This window comes from Thamnophis elegans, chromosome 5 (genome assembly GCF_009769535.1).
Source record: "Thamnophis elegans isolate rThaEle1 chromosome 5, rThaEle1.pri, whole genome shotgun sequence".
NCBI lineage: Eukaryota > Metazoa > Chordata > Lepidosauria > Squamata > Colubridae > Thamnophis > Thamnophis elegans.
The window spans coordinates 38,298,212-38,311,878 of NC_045545.1; the positions used below are offsets into that span (position 1 = coordinate 38,298,212).

General features: G+C 37.9%; 1 protein-coding gene across 5 annotated transcripts in view; it reads left to right on the top strand.

The window, feature by feature from the left end:
- MKNK1 (MAPK interacting serine/threonine kinase 1) overlaps positions 1-11,265 on the top strand; it is a 36,074-nt gene extending 24,809 nt beyond the window's left edge. For all 5 annotated transcript variants that reach the window (XM_032218299.1, XM_032218297.1, XM_032218302.1 and 2 more), the window contains 7 exons: positions 230-334; positions 2,502-2,557; positions 2,657-2,752; positions 6,942-7,136; positions 7,630-7,794; positions 8,600-8,643; positions 9,129-11,265. In XM_032218299.1, the coding sequence (XP_032074190.1) occupies positions 230-334; positions 2,502-2,557; positions 2,657-2,752; positions 6,942-7,136; positions 7,630-7,794; positions 8,600-8,643; positions 9,129-9,357 (890 nt within the window). In that variant the 3' untranslated portion in view covers positions 9,358-11,265. The remainder of the gene's footprint in view (positions 1-229; positions 335-2,501; positions 2,558-2,656; positions 2,753-6,941; positions 7,137-7,629; positions 7,795-8,599; positions 8,644-9,128) is intronic.
- Positions 11,266-13,667: the final 2,402 nt, after the last annotated feature.

Genomic DNA, 13,667 nt, shown 5'->3' on the forward strand with positions numbered 1-13,667 from the left:
ACACTTGTTTCTGAAGAAAACAGACCAGTCCGCATGGTCTGTAACCTGTTGCGCTGTGATGTGGGGGCTGTAAAATCAATTTCTCTTCTGTAATTACCTTTGCTACTATTTTTGTTGAGATAGAAACCTGGGCAATTTAGTTGTCACAAATATGTTTATACTTATTATAGAGTTTGGTGTCTTCAGTTGTTTTGCCTACAAGCATCTACCTGCCGTCTTTCCTCTATAGGCTCTATCTTGACTTATATACAACAGCAAAAGCACTTTAATGAGAGGGAGGCCAGCCAGGTGGTGAGAGATATTGCCTGTGCATTGGATTTCTTGCACACAAAAGGTAAAAACAAACACATTCCTATTTCCAAGCTCATTAGCCACCAGCTTTCAGGTTAGGCAAGGTTTGCTTGTATATTTAAAAAACCAGCATGACATTAAGTTTACTTCTGTGTTTAAGCATTTTGGATGTCTTTTTCTAACATAATAGCATAAGGATTTTGACACTGGTTGTTGACTTTGAGGTACAGTGAATGAACATAGTCCTTATTGAGCTATTGCACATGAACGATGATTCAATTTAAATGACACTTAATAGGGGATTTGGAGAAGATGAATAATGCTCATATTAACTATGTGCTTAAAGGTGACCCACATGCCTTGTAAACAGATACATTGCAGTATGTGTAGGATCTGGGTTATGAAGTAGCATGGATGATTTTTTTTAATTAAAAACAATACAAAATTATGGCTACCTTAAGGTTGTAAAGATTTTTAAGTTTCAAGTTTTCAATCCATTATTACAGTCATGAGAATGGTACAGTAGTGCCACACTGTTCGTTAATAATAAACATTTAAAATCATATAACGAGCATAAGTAATAGAAGTAAGGATGATTGGGGAATTAGAAATTAAGTCTGATAAAGACAGGCAAAAGGAAATAAGAATTGCGAAGAAAGGATTCTGGTAGAGTTTTTCAAATAGCTAAGACTGTCATACTGAAAGTCAAGACCTTCACCTGGGATATGGAACAATGGATTTAAGGTTTAAGAAGGCAGAAATACACCTGAATATTAGAAACAAACTTCATAAGAATATGAGCAGTTTGAAAATAGATCCAGTTATGAAGGGAGGTAGTGGCCATCCTCTGCTAGATATATTTAAGTGCAAACTAGACAGCCATCTGTTGGAGAGCCCTTAATTGTATAAACGGTCATTTCTAATGTCACGGATCAAAGTAATGTAAGTTTTGCTCACCACTTTACCTTAACAGTGGCACTTAATGATACCGATGATAAATTCACATTTTTAAAAATTGTTTACTGTATTTTTTGGAGTATAAGACGCACCTTTTTCCCTCAAAAAAGAGGCTGAAAATCTGGGTGCGTCTTATACACTGAATACAGCATTTTTTGCCTCCTGAAACTCCGCCCCCTTTAGCAAAATGGCCGTGCATAGCTTTTAGAAGGCTTTCAGAGAGCTCCTGGGGGCTGGGGAGGGCAGAAATGAGCGAAAAACAGGGTCAGTGCAGTTACGGGAACACTGAAATTACAATGTAATTACAAGGTATTTTGAAGCCAGCCTGCCCCCTGCCCTCCATTATCATAGCTTTTTCTTACCAAAAGCAAGCACTAATGGCCTATGTAGTTCAATCCCAGCCATCCTATAAGAGATTCTTTGTCCCTAAATAAATCCATGTGCCTGAGTTCGCTTCACTAACACAGGCTGCTATTTGTGTGCAGAAATATTAACAATTGGGCAATACAATTCAATTACCCCATTATCTTCTGGTTAGAAGCAGGGCGCCCTTTTGTTTTCCAGCTGAACAAATACTTTGGTCAAAATTCTGAAAAAAGAAAACACTCTTTGAAGACCTACATGTCCTATATGTTATACATGTCCAGTTCCTTTGGAAACTTAAGATTCATAGTTTTTCTTCTCTCAGTTGTGAATACTCAATCTGTGGGTGAAAATACGAGTCAAGCACTGACTTTCGAAGTTATGTCACTGCCCCTCAGGACTTTTTAGAATTCTGGTTTAATTTGAGAAGGAGCCAGTCACTGCTGGTATCCGTGTATTGACAACATGAAGAGCTTGTAAAGGGAATATATTTTATTGTTCGTTCTTTAAAAAATGTACCAAGTAGTACAAGTATACACACATATCAAGAGCTATAAAAAAATAGTCCATTAGCCAATACATTTCATTTTGTGTCTTAGAAATGCTTCTTAAATGCCTGGGTTGTACTATGTAATTTGTGAACGTTCAAGATTCATATGAAGGTATTATTTTAATGCCGTTATTCTAATGAATATTATTTCTCCTGTACAATTATTTGGAAAACATCCAGGAATATTTCATGAAGTTTGAATGTAACTTTAAGAGATGATTTAAGTGCAATGGAATTAGTAGCTACTGCAAACACCAAAAAGCAAATATTTTCTCTATTTTCTCCATTTTTGACATTGTTGTTTTGGATATGACTCCTTGTCTTTTGTGTTACTTCTTAGGTATCGCACATCGAGATCTAAAACCTGAGAATATACTCTGTGAATCTCCTAATAAGGTGCATCTATGCTTTGCAATTCTATCTGTTTACTTTTCATTAGGTTTATTTCCTCAGTGATTTGATTTGCATTTATTTTTCCTTCTTCCTCCATTTCAGGTATCACCTGTAAAAATTTGTGACTTTGATCTTGGAAGTGGGGTGAAACTCAACAGTGCATGTACTCCAATCTCTACTCCTGAACTGACTACTCCGGTATGTAGGCTCCTGTATTTTGGAGAGTAGTCTATGATGTGAGAACAAAGGCAACAATTCACTATGTTGTGCTGTAAAGTTGCTTAGATGCACAACCTAGCTGGCGTTTAGTTGAATTGCAAAAAGTGAAATATCCAGCAAGCTGCATTTTCCAGACAATATCTTGCTATTTGGGGGGGGGATTATAGATGATAATATAGCTTATAGAGTAAATTTCAAGTTTGCAAATAACTCTAATAATAAACTAAGTTGCATTTCTCAAGTTTGAAAATTATAAGAAAATAGCTGCCAATAAGATCATGGAAATCTTGACATTAGTCCTAATGTAAAGGATCATTCGGCTAATTGGGCTTTTGAATGCATGCGCTGAAATAAGCCCTCCCCTGAAAATAAGCCCTCCCTGAAAATATTGCAACACAGCAGCAATCATGAGGTGACAATGCTCCCAGGCTCTTGCACCTCAAAAATAATAAGACCTCCCTGAAAATAAGGCCAAGTCTTAAATCTGATACAGGATTGGATGATAGGCAGATTGAAGCTGAAACAAATGTGGCCTAAACTGGATAAGCATTCAGTTTTACGTACTTCAATGTCAGGAAAAAGTTGTTCCACAAGATTCCTTGAATGGATGGAAAGTTTGCCAGAAAAAGGAATTATTTTGGGCAATTCCATCCAGTAAAGGGCAGTATAAGAAAATTAGTGGAATCGCACCAGGAAGCAGGAAACCTAAAGATTGCTGAAATTGGTAGTATGCAAAAGCAGAATTACATATATATCAAGTCCCTGTAAGTGTACAGAAGAGAGTGCAAATAAATAAGAAAAATTATAAACGGACTGATTTATTTTCCTAGATCATGTTTATTCTCTTGTAGCCAACAAGACTTGCATCTTTAACGCTGTATAATAGGACTGATTGAACAGTCCTTTTGCAATGTATTTCAGAGATTTTTTAGCATTGAAACTACTCTTGTGATTATTGTTAGTTAACCTGTTAACAGCCCTCATATTCACGCACCAAATTCTGAAATTATGGCTTGCCCAGGCTAAATAAAACCATTATCCAGGCTAGGTAATCAAATTACTAGAGAACTAAGAAGAGAGAACATGGAAGTATTATTTTCAAAAACAACATATATAACATAATCAAATATATTGGGCACCCCAATCTCAACAATCTCAATAATTCCTTATCAATGCACATTGGAAGGATTCAAATTTTGCTTTTACTTGTTTTCTTGTCATTGTTTAGTTCAGTGTTTTTCAATCTCAGCAACTTTAAGATGTATGGACTTCAACTTCTGGGATCTTCAAAGCCGTTGAGGTTGAGAAACACTGGGGGCAATATGCTGAATCTGTCAACCGTTTAGAGAGGGCTGTAAAGCACTGTGAAGTGGCATATAAATCTAAGTGCTATTGCTATCAGATCAGAGGTGGCATTCAGCCGGTTCTCTCTGGTTTGGCTGAACCGGTAGAGGTGGCTGGAAGAGGCTCCGCCCACCCGCCCCGACATAATGCACGAGCACTGCACTCGCTCACATTTGCGAACCGGTAGGGAAGGTAAGTGAATCCCACCGCTGTATCAGATGGTTGCAACACATGGTATGGAATCCTGGGTATAAGGTCCCTGGAACATGGTTTACTGTATATGTTTCTCCAAAACTCCTTCTAACTCATGACCAAACATTAAAGGTTCAGGAGAGATTAAAATTTGGAAATGATGAGTGAATATGAAACAGTACTGGAATAAGTCACTTCATATTGGACAATATGTTTCAAAGAGAGTTGCAAGAATGTTAAACTATATATTTAAAAGAGTTTTTATATATTGCTTGACCCAACGCATCCCGGAACCTGACTTGGGAGGTTTGGGATGATAAATGGGTATATTTTCATTTAATTAAAATCTGCAAGGTTAAGTTGTATCACCAAGCCAACTGTTTGTTACTACGCAAAAAGCATTATAAAATTGTGCATATATTCAAGTACTCTATACTGAGACATCTACAAATTAACATTCTCAATTTCATTTTTGCTTCCTCATAATTCTTGCTGTTGCCCAGCAACTGTGCTATAGTTCATTGCCAGGGTTGTGGGAGACAGACCAGAAATTTTATGCTTATTTCCATAAAGTGTGAAATGCTGCTCTCACTTAAAAAAAAAGTCTTGGCTTTAAAAATGTTCAGTTTGTATTGTGCTACAAAATATGAATTAAATTTACACTACAGTGTGCCTGGGTCTGGGAATCTCTTATCTACCAGGGTTAGACTGAATGAGTTGCGTAGACTAAATTTCCAGAGAGATAACGGCTTTGAATCAATGAGAAATAATAATCACGGTAATAATCCCAGTAACCTGGATAATAATCCCAGTAATTTGTATAGAACCGATTAGATCAGGGGTGTCCAATTTTAGAATCTATATATGCTGGCTAGGGAATTGAAGTCCACAGATCTTAAAGTTGCCAAGGTTGGATATCCCTGGCTTAGATCGTCCTCTCCTTCCTCCATTCTTCTGAACTTCTTCAGCATCTGCCAGTATGCTGCTACTAAACTGATACTGATTTAAAATTAACAGCAGCAGAATTTCCTGCATTGGGTTTAATACTCTCCCAGCTTTATGGGGAAAAATAGTCACTCCAAATAGATGTTACTAATCATATAATTTGTAATACAGATAGTCCTAAACTTATACCGTATATACTCGAGTATAGGCCGACCCGAATATAAGCCGAGGCACCTAATTTTACCACAAAAACTGGAAAAGTTATTGACTCGAGTATAAGCCTAGGGTGGGAAATGCAGCAGCTACCGGTAAATTTCAAAAATAAAAATAGATACCAATAATGTTTTGAATATTTATTTCAAAGAAAAACAGTAAACTAGCGGTGTATTCAATGAAATACTTCACTCACCTCATGATGCTGATGTCCCGCTGTGATGATGATGTCCCGTGCAGCCACGGGAGCGATGTCCCGCCTCCTATGACACACGGCACAGTGATTCCTATCATTGGATCACTGTACCAGAGGAGGTGGGACATCGCTATGTGGCTGCTTGCCATAACAAGGAGGAGGTGGGACATCGTTGCAGAGCGGCAGGAGGGGGAGGAAGGGGAATCGTAAGACAGCCCTGCATTACATTAGAACGTGAGGAGGGGGGATGGTGCGGTGCGTGCTGCGCGGCAAACTGACACAGAGGGAGGGGAAACTCACAGGGGCACTGGGCCATTCACGAGTGTCACCCAGCGGCATGGCCCCGCCCCTTTTTCTCCTCCATTTCGGGCAATTTTTCACTGACTCGAGTATAAGCCGAGGCGGCTTTTTTCAGCCCAAAAAGTGGGCTGAAAAACTAGGCTTATACTCGAGTATATACAGTAATCACAATTGAGCACAAGATTTATGTTGCTAAATTGAACATTAAATGAGTTTTGCCCCCTTTTACGACCTTTCTTGCCATAGTTGTTAAGTGAATCACTTAAGTCGTTAAATTAGTAAGATGATTGTTATGTGAATCTGCCTTCCCCGTTGACTTGGCTTGTCAGAAGGTCGCAAAAACTGATCACATGACCCCAAGATGCTGCAACCATCATAAATATGAACCAGCTGCCAATCATCTGAATAGATAGTTGTAAATGTGAAAAATTGTCATGTCACTTTTTTTTAATGCTGTGAATGGTCACTATATGACCTGTAATGCATTGACCTTAACCATGGGTACTGCGTCCAGGGTTTTGGGTGGATCTGTCTTTCCAAAAAGAGTTATGTATTAACGGCACAGGTAGCCTCCCTTAATGACTACAATTGGAACTGGCAGATCCATTGCAAAGTCCTGTCGTCATTAAGCAGAAAATTGTATGATCACATTGGGCTTATGGAATCACTTCCTCTCCAGCCATGAAATGAGTCACTGTGGTTGTTAAGCGAGATATCATGTGACCACCACGTGCAGCATTACTTCCAGGTTCCCCATTAACTCTTCTCGTTGGAAGCTGGTTGTGAAACATGTGAATGGTAGTCACGTGACCACAGGCTGCTATGAGAGCAGTCAGTGCAAGGGGGATGGTTACAAAGCTGTTTTATGTTACATGGTTTGAATGGTCACTAAATGATGCAGTCATTAAGCAAGGACTACCTGTGTTGTGAATGCTTCCTTTTCTGCAACTGTCTGATATCAGTTCTGTCTCTTGCTAGTGTGGGTCTGCAGAGTACATGGCACCAGAGGTGGTGGAAGTCTTCACAGAAGAAGCCACATTCTATGACAAGCGATGCGACCTGTGGAGCCTAGGTGTGATTTTGTATATCATGCTAAGTGGCTATCCTCCATTTGTGGGTAATTGTGGTACAGACTGTGGCTGGGACAGGGGAGAAGTCTGCAAAGTTTGTCAGGTAATCAGTATATTTTGGACATGTAATAATGTAGCACAGAGGTGAGGAGCCATGGCCCTTTTATGACTTAAGGACTTCATCTCCCAGAATTCCTGGCTCAGAAATTCTGGGAGTTGAAGTCCACATGTCATAAAAGGGCCATCGTTCCCTACCCCTGATGTAGCAGGTTTAATTGAGCTTCTTTAAAATTATTCAGATATCCTCTGAGACATCTATGGACTTGAAGAATGAAGGCAATTAAAGCTGTTTTCAAAACCGTTTCAGGTTGAATGTATAAGTTCATAATGAATGTGAAGGTTTTATATTCAGATCATGTTCTCTAGTCTTATGTTCTTAAGAATTGTACTAAAAGTATATTTCCCACGATTCCCAGTTTGACCTCTGTTGCATGTAGAGGGGGAATAATATTTTTCAAAACTGTAACCCATTTAAAAATATTTGTAAATATAGTTAAAAATATATTCTGAGAAACATTATACTTTCCCCCCCATAGAGTAAGCTTTTTGAGAGTATCCAGGAAGGCAAGTATGAGTTCCCTGACAAGGATTGGTCTGGCATCTCCAGTCAAGCCAAAGATCTCATCTCAAAACTCCTGGTTCGTAATGCCAAACTGAGGCTTGGCGCTGCCCAGGTTCTAGAACATCCCTGGGTACAAGGTGTAAGTGATGCCCTCTATTTCTATATGTCATTGGTGCATGTGAACCAAATCTTACAAAAGAACATAATGTCACATCTGTGGTGGGGAAAAAAGACCTTGGCTAAAAATGTGAACACAATGATGCTGTCTTAAACCACATGAATCCAGATCCCTAATGGCTTGTGATGGTACAAACAATCTCCCAGTTCAGAGTTACTTAACCTGTCTTATTCTACTGAAGTGAAACAGTGGGTATGCAGTTGATTTCCTATATCTACAAATATTCTTTATTACTGAGAACTTAAAAGCTTTCCTTTGAGAGTCGCAAAGGGTTGTTTGCTGTAGTCAAATTCGATTTTTTTTTACTACCGGTTCTGTGGGCATGGCTTGGTGTGCGTGGCAGGGGAAGGATACTACAAAATCCCCTTTCCTCCCCACTCCTGGGGGAAGGATATTGCAAAATCTCCATTCCCACCCCACTCTGGGGCCAGCCAGAGGGGGTATTTACTGGTTATCCGAACTACTCAAAATTTCCCCTACTGGTTCTTCAGAACCTGTCAGAACCTGCTGAATTTTCACCCCTGGTTGTTTGGTACTAGAAGAACCAATTTCTGTTAATATAAATATATTGTTCTTTAATGAACATTTCTTTGGACATTGTAATTGCTAATATCTAGTTAGCCAACATAGCATCTTGCTGTTAAAATGTGACTTATTCAGAAAAATGTTCAAAGTAAATGAACTGTGAAGATTGAGTATTCTTTGATTAGTAAAGATTTTCTTCAGGGTTGCTTCGCTTACACTGCAACTTTTTTGTGGCTTTCAGCATGCTTCTGAAAAAGGATTACCTACACCCCAGGTTCTTCAAAGGTAAGCTTTTCTGTAAATTTGTCACAATTAATTGAAAAAGTGATTAGAAGTGTTTCCAATCTTAGCATCATTAAGATGTGTGGACTTCAACTCCCAAAATTTCCCATCCTGCCACACCGCTTGGGGAATTCTGAGAGTCAAAATCCACAAGTCTTAAAGTTGCCAAGGTTGAGAAACACTGCAATGGATCCATTTTCTCAGCCAAGTTGAGAAACACTGGCTTAGAAGATAGATCCATTGCAATCAGAAGAATTTTGAGAGAAAGCGGAGGGTTGTATTAATTGGTAAAATGTTCCCAGAAAACATTGTTTCTTGGGTCTGAAGAGCCATTAATTGTTCCCATCACTTCTTGTTTGGAAATGAATCACAAAATTAACCTGGTTATAAGGAAGATAATGAAGAGACAACTTGTGCTTTTCTGATGGGCAATTAGATTGTTAGTTCCTCTGGTATAAACTAATTTTCTTTTCTCAATTCTCCCGCAGGAACAGCAGCACAAAGGACTTGACTATTTTTGCCGCTGAAGCTATTGCTCTGAACCGCCAACTCTCCCAGCATGAAAATCAATTCAGTGAAGAACAGGAAAGCCTCACACAGGCCATATGCTCCATGAAGCTTTCTCCTCCCTCTAAATCCCGCCTGGCCAAACGTAGAGCCATGGCCCAGGCTACCAAATCCAGTGATTTCCAGCCAGCTCCTCAGGCAGCTCTTTAATGTACATTTTATGTTTGTTAATTCAAGGGTAGCTTTGGTTATAACTGGTAAGGTACTCATCACCGATCAGTATATTGTACCCTCTTTACAACAAAGAAACTTTAGAACAAAAGTTGGAGGAGAATTATGTAAAGGACAGCTTTTTTGGATTTTTTTTTTAAACAAATGCATGTTTTGAATTTTGTGAAGTTCTTAGATGAAATTGCTGCTCTGTTGCAATATAGCAAACCACTTAGGCAATATTTGCACACTCCCGTCCAAAACCAGAGGATACATCTCTGTTGCCAAGCTTTGTGACTAATAGAACTCCAAATTTAAAGGGTATTGAGTTTTCAGTACTTTTATCGCTCTACATCCCTACTTGTAGTCACAAACAATTGTAATGAGTTTTGTTTGAGAAACTTCATTATTCTGCTTTTTTTAAAGCTTTCTTTGTCTGTTAATAGTCTATTGTAAGAATGAAGGTTATTTAATCTGGAATTTCCTTCTTCCATCAGAAAAGGTAGAGTATATGAAAGTGCATTGATAATATGAGGCATATTTTTTTTAAGATACCAAAAAAAAAGGTGGTGACAGATCTCTGAGCTAAAGAGCTATTAAAGCATGATCTCCTTCCTTTCACTTTGGCAGAGAAGGAAGCATGAACCTCCATTTCACTATCTTTAAAACAAGGAATGAGCTCATTTAAAAAATATCTCCTTGATTTGTTCCCATCCTGTAAGCATGGAACCAAGAGAAGGGTTTGTGCCAGTCCATCATCCTTGGTCTTTTGAGTCATTATTTGAACCATTATTCTGCATCTGCTGTTGAATATCATCACAATTAAGATAATTACCTCCTGTTCAACTTGAAAATAGAGCAAATGGCTGACACACACATGCACTCATGCACTCATGCAGCCTTTCCTTTTTCTGCTCACCTTGAATACTTGAGGAAAAGTACTTAATTGATAACTGTGAAATATTTAAGTATGTGCCATTTTGATCAATTTTCCTATCTCTCTAGCAAGCAGCTAGATCCATATAGAGCTGGATAAATCAGCACAGAGTGGTTCTTGCTGTTGAGGCATATATTCTATAGTTTACCTTATCTAAGGACAATAAAAGTGAAAGTGGAGAAAGGGATTTTTATAATCAGATTTTTCCATTATCGATTGCAAATAATTGTTCATGCGATAATGTTAGGCCTCTCTTACATGTTTATAAAGAGAGAAATGCACACACATATACATATATGCACCAATTAAGCAATCTTACATCTTGAACCTTGGATGACCTAGTTCAGTGTAATGTTGGATGGCAAGACAACTTAGGGTTACAAAGTCAGGTTTCTATTTTATATTAAATATAGTGTACAATTATGGTTAAGTTTTCATGTGATCACCCATAATTACAATAGTCATTTTAAGCTTACATTTAGGAGTTGAACATCTTAGAAATCCTTGGAAAGCTATTCATCTCATGGAAATTTATTTAAAAAATAAAAGTTGGAAATTTAGCCCGGTGCGTTACATAAAGCAGGAATTATCTAATATTTGAAGATCAGTATTAATACCTATGGGAGTAGGAAGATAAATCCAACAACTTTAGAAGGATACTGAGGTTTTCCAAAATTTGCCTGTCAAATAACTTCATATTCTGCCTTTAAATATAATTTCTATGTTTTATAAACTTTTAAATTAGTAGTGATGATAAAAACATGTAGAATGGGTGCTGCACTTAAAGTTTTTATATATTGTACATTTAATAATGTACAATGTTGGTTTTTAAGTTACTGTTAAATTACTGTTACATTTGTAATGTACTCCATGGTTAACTGAAAGCATTGGATAAACTCAGGAAACTCAGGAAATATCTCCATATGACATCATTGCAATGTAATGAAAATTAAATTTGTCTAATTTATGAAGTAGTTTGCTACCTTATTGATCTGTACAGTAAAAGAAGCACCCCCTTTCACAATTTGGAATTCAAAGGGTGTGTTATATAATGGACACTAGCCTTTGTTTTTACAGCACTTTGCATCATGTCTCAGAAAAGCTGTCAACAATTCTGGCCAATGATTTATGCCAGAGTTGTTGCTAATATTAAGATCAAAAAGCCTAAGTGTGTGAGGTTATGTGTTGTGTGTGAGAGAGAGAGAATGAGAAAGACTCCGCTAAGAGGTTTTTTTTGGATAGTGCTAATTCTATATTTATTTATTGTATGGCACATTCACATCACATTTAGATAAAAACAAGATAATTCAAAATATAGAATGTAAAATCTAAATTATTATAAATGTATGTCTAGGTTACAGATATAATTTTTAATTCTATATCAAAGCATGCATTTTGGAAAAGAAACGCAAATAAAACTAAAATGACATGTTAGGTTTATCTAATAGTTTTTGTTGTCTCTCAAGAGGCTTTCAAAACCATTAAGCTTACTTGGGTTTCTGCATACACTGCAGTGTTCCTACCCTGATTTAGATATTATAGAATAATTTAGATGATAGAGTTGTAAAGATTGTAAAAAAAAATATGTAGTCCAACCCTCTGTGGATCCTAGCCAGTGGTTTTCAGATTTGGCAGTTTTATGATGTATTAGACTTCCACTCCCAGCTAGCAACTCAAGTTTGCATCTACCCTAAATCTAATTCCTTGAAACTAACCTATGAAGCAATAAATAATAAGTCTATTATTCCTTCATCAGACCTTCAAATACTTAACTGATCATTGTCATATCTCAGATATGTATATTAAACATATCTAGAATCTTGAATTATTCTTGATGCTGTTTAATTATTCTTGATGCTGTTTAATTTCTAGGTCCTTCAATATTTTGCTTGTCTCAAAATTTCCTCCAGTTGGTGGAACTGTGGTAGCGAGAACTACATACAGTTTTTGAAGTGGTGTCTAAAGGGTAGAGCACATTAAAACAGTTCTTCCTTTGATCTGGATTCTATGTTTTTGTAAGTACTTAACAAGTTGTTATGCCTTTTTAGCAAGTGCATCAAGTTATTGACGCAAGTTTAACTTCTAATCAATAAGAGCAGCCTTATTCTTTTCAAAACTCAGTTCTCCTTCCTATACTTGCCTTCCATTTTTCCTATTCAGATTCAGAACTTTACATTTCTCCTGATTAAATCTTTTCAAAAGCTAAGGACAGTGATAAGTCACAGTGGCAAACAGCGAAAACACTATGCCCCCTAGCATTTATAACACTTGAAGAAAACATGGTTCACTTTTAAAATACAGGTAGTCCTTGTTTAGTGACTGCCTTGGAGAGCAACCATTCAATTACAGTGCTGATGAAAACAACTTGGCAACCAGCATTTATGACTTGCAGCATCTGTCTCAGCCACATGTTCACTGTTACAGTCAGTACAATATTTCATAGTACTATGTCTGACCCCTCCCCATGACCTAAATAAGCTACCTAGAGCTGCTTTTCTCCAGAGTACAGCATGTCCCTTAAAAAAAGTGCTAATCACAAGTTAGGTTCAGGTTTGTGACTTTAATTAGTTGATTAGAATCTGCAGGCTGCCATCTGCTGCCTGAAATTGACAAGCCCCTAATCATTTTCACACTAAAGGCTTTTCTTTGCCTCCTAAGGTATTAGTGGCTTGAGGCAAACAGCTGGAGCTAGCATATTCCTTTATTTGTGTATTTCCCACTGCGTTCCTGATTACTTCCTAGTAAACCTTTCTCTAATGAATGTACATACAAACATTAATTCCCTTCTCACTAATTTTCCCAATGCTGGAGTGAGAATTCCAAAGGATGCAGAGTGAGATAAAAGTTCTGTAAGATTTGCCCTTTTACCTGGTTTCCCTCTGACTTGAGTGCTGGAAAACTTTCCCTGCTGTTTGGGATCACCTGGCTCTTTGGGGTCATATCTGACAATATAAAGCAGGGGTGTCAAACTCACTGTGTCACATTGCCATCGTGATGTTTTGTGACATTTCTCCCATTTGTGGAGCTGGGGTGGGTGTGGCCTGCATGTGATGCATCTGGCCTGCAGGCCGCCAGTTTGACACCCCTGATAAAGTGAAGAAAAGCTGAAGTAAGATTGTAAGTCCAATTGTGGGCACATGATTTTTCACTTAGAGACAGCCTTCCTTAATGACCAGATTTTACATTACATAAAGATTCCCCTCACATGTATGTTCCCGACTCTAGGGGGCGGTGCTCATCTCCGTTTCAAAGCTGAAGAGCCAGCGCTATCCGAAGATGTCTCCGTGGTCATGTGGCTGGCATGACTAAATGCCGAAGGCACACAGAACGCTGTTACCTTCCCACCAAAGTGGTTCCTATTTTTTCTACTTGC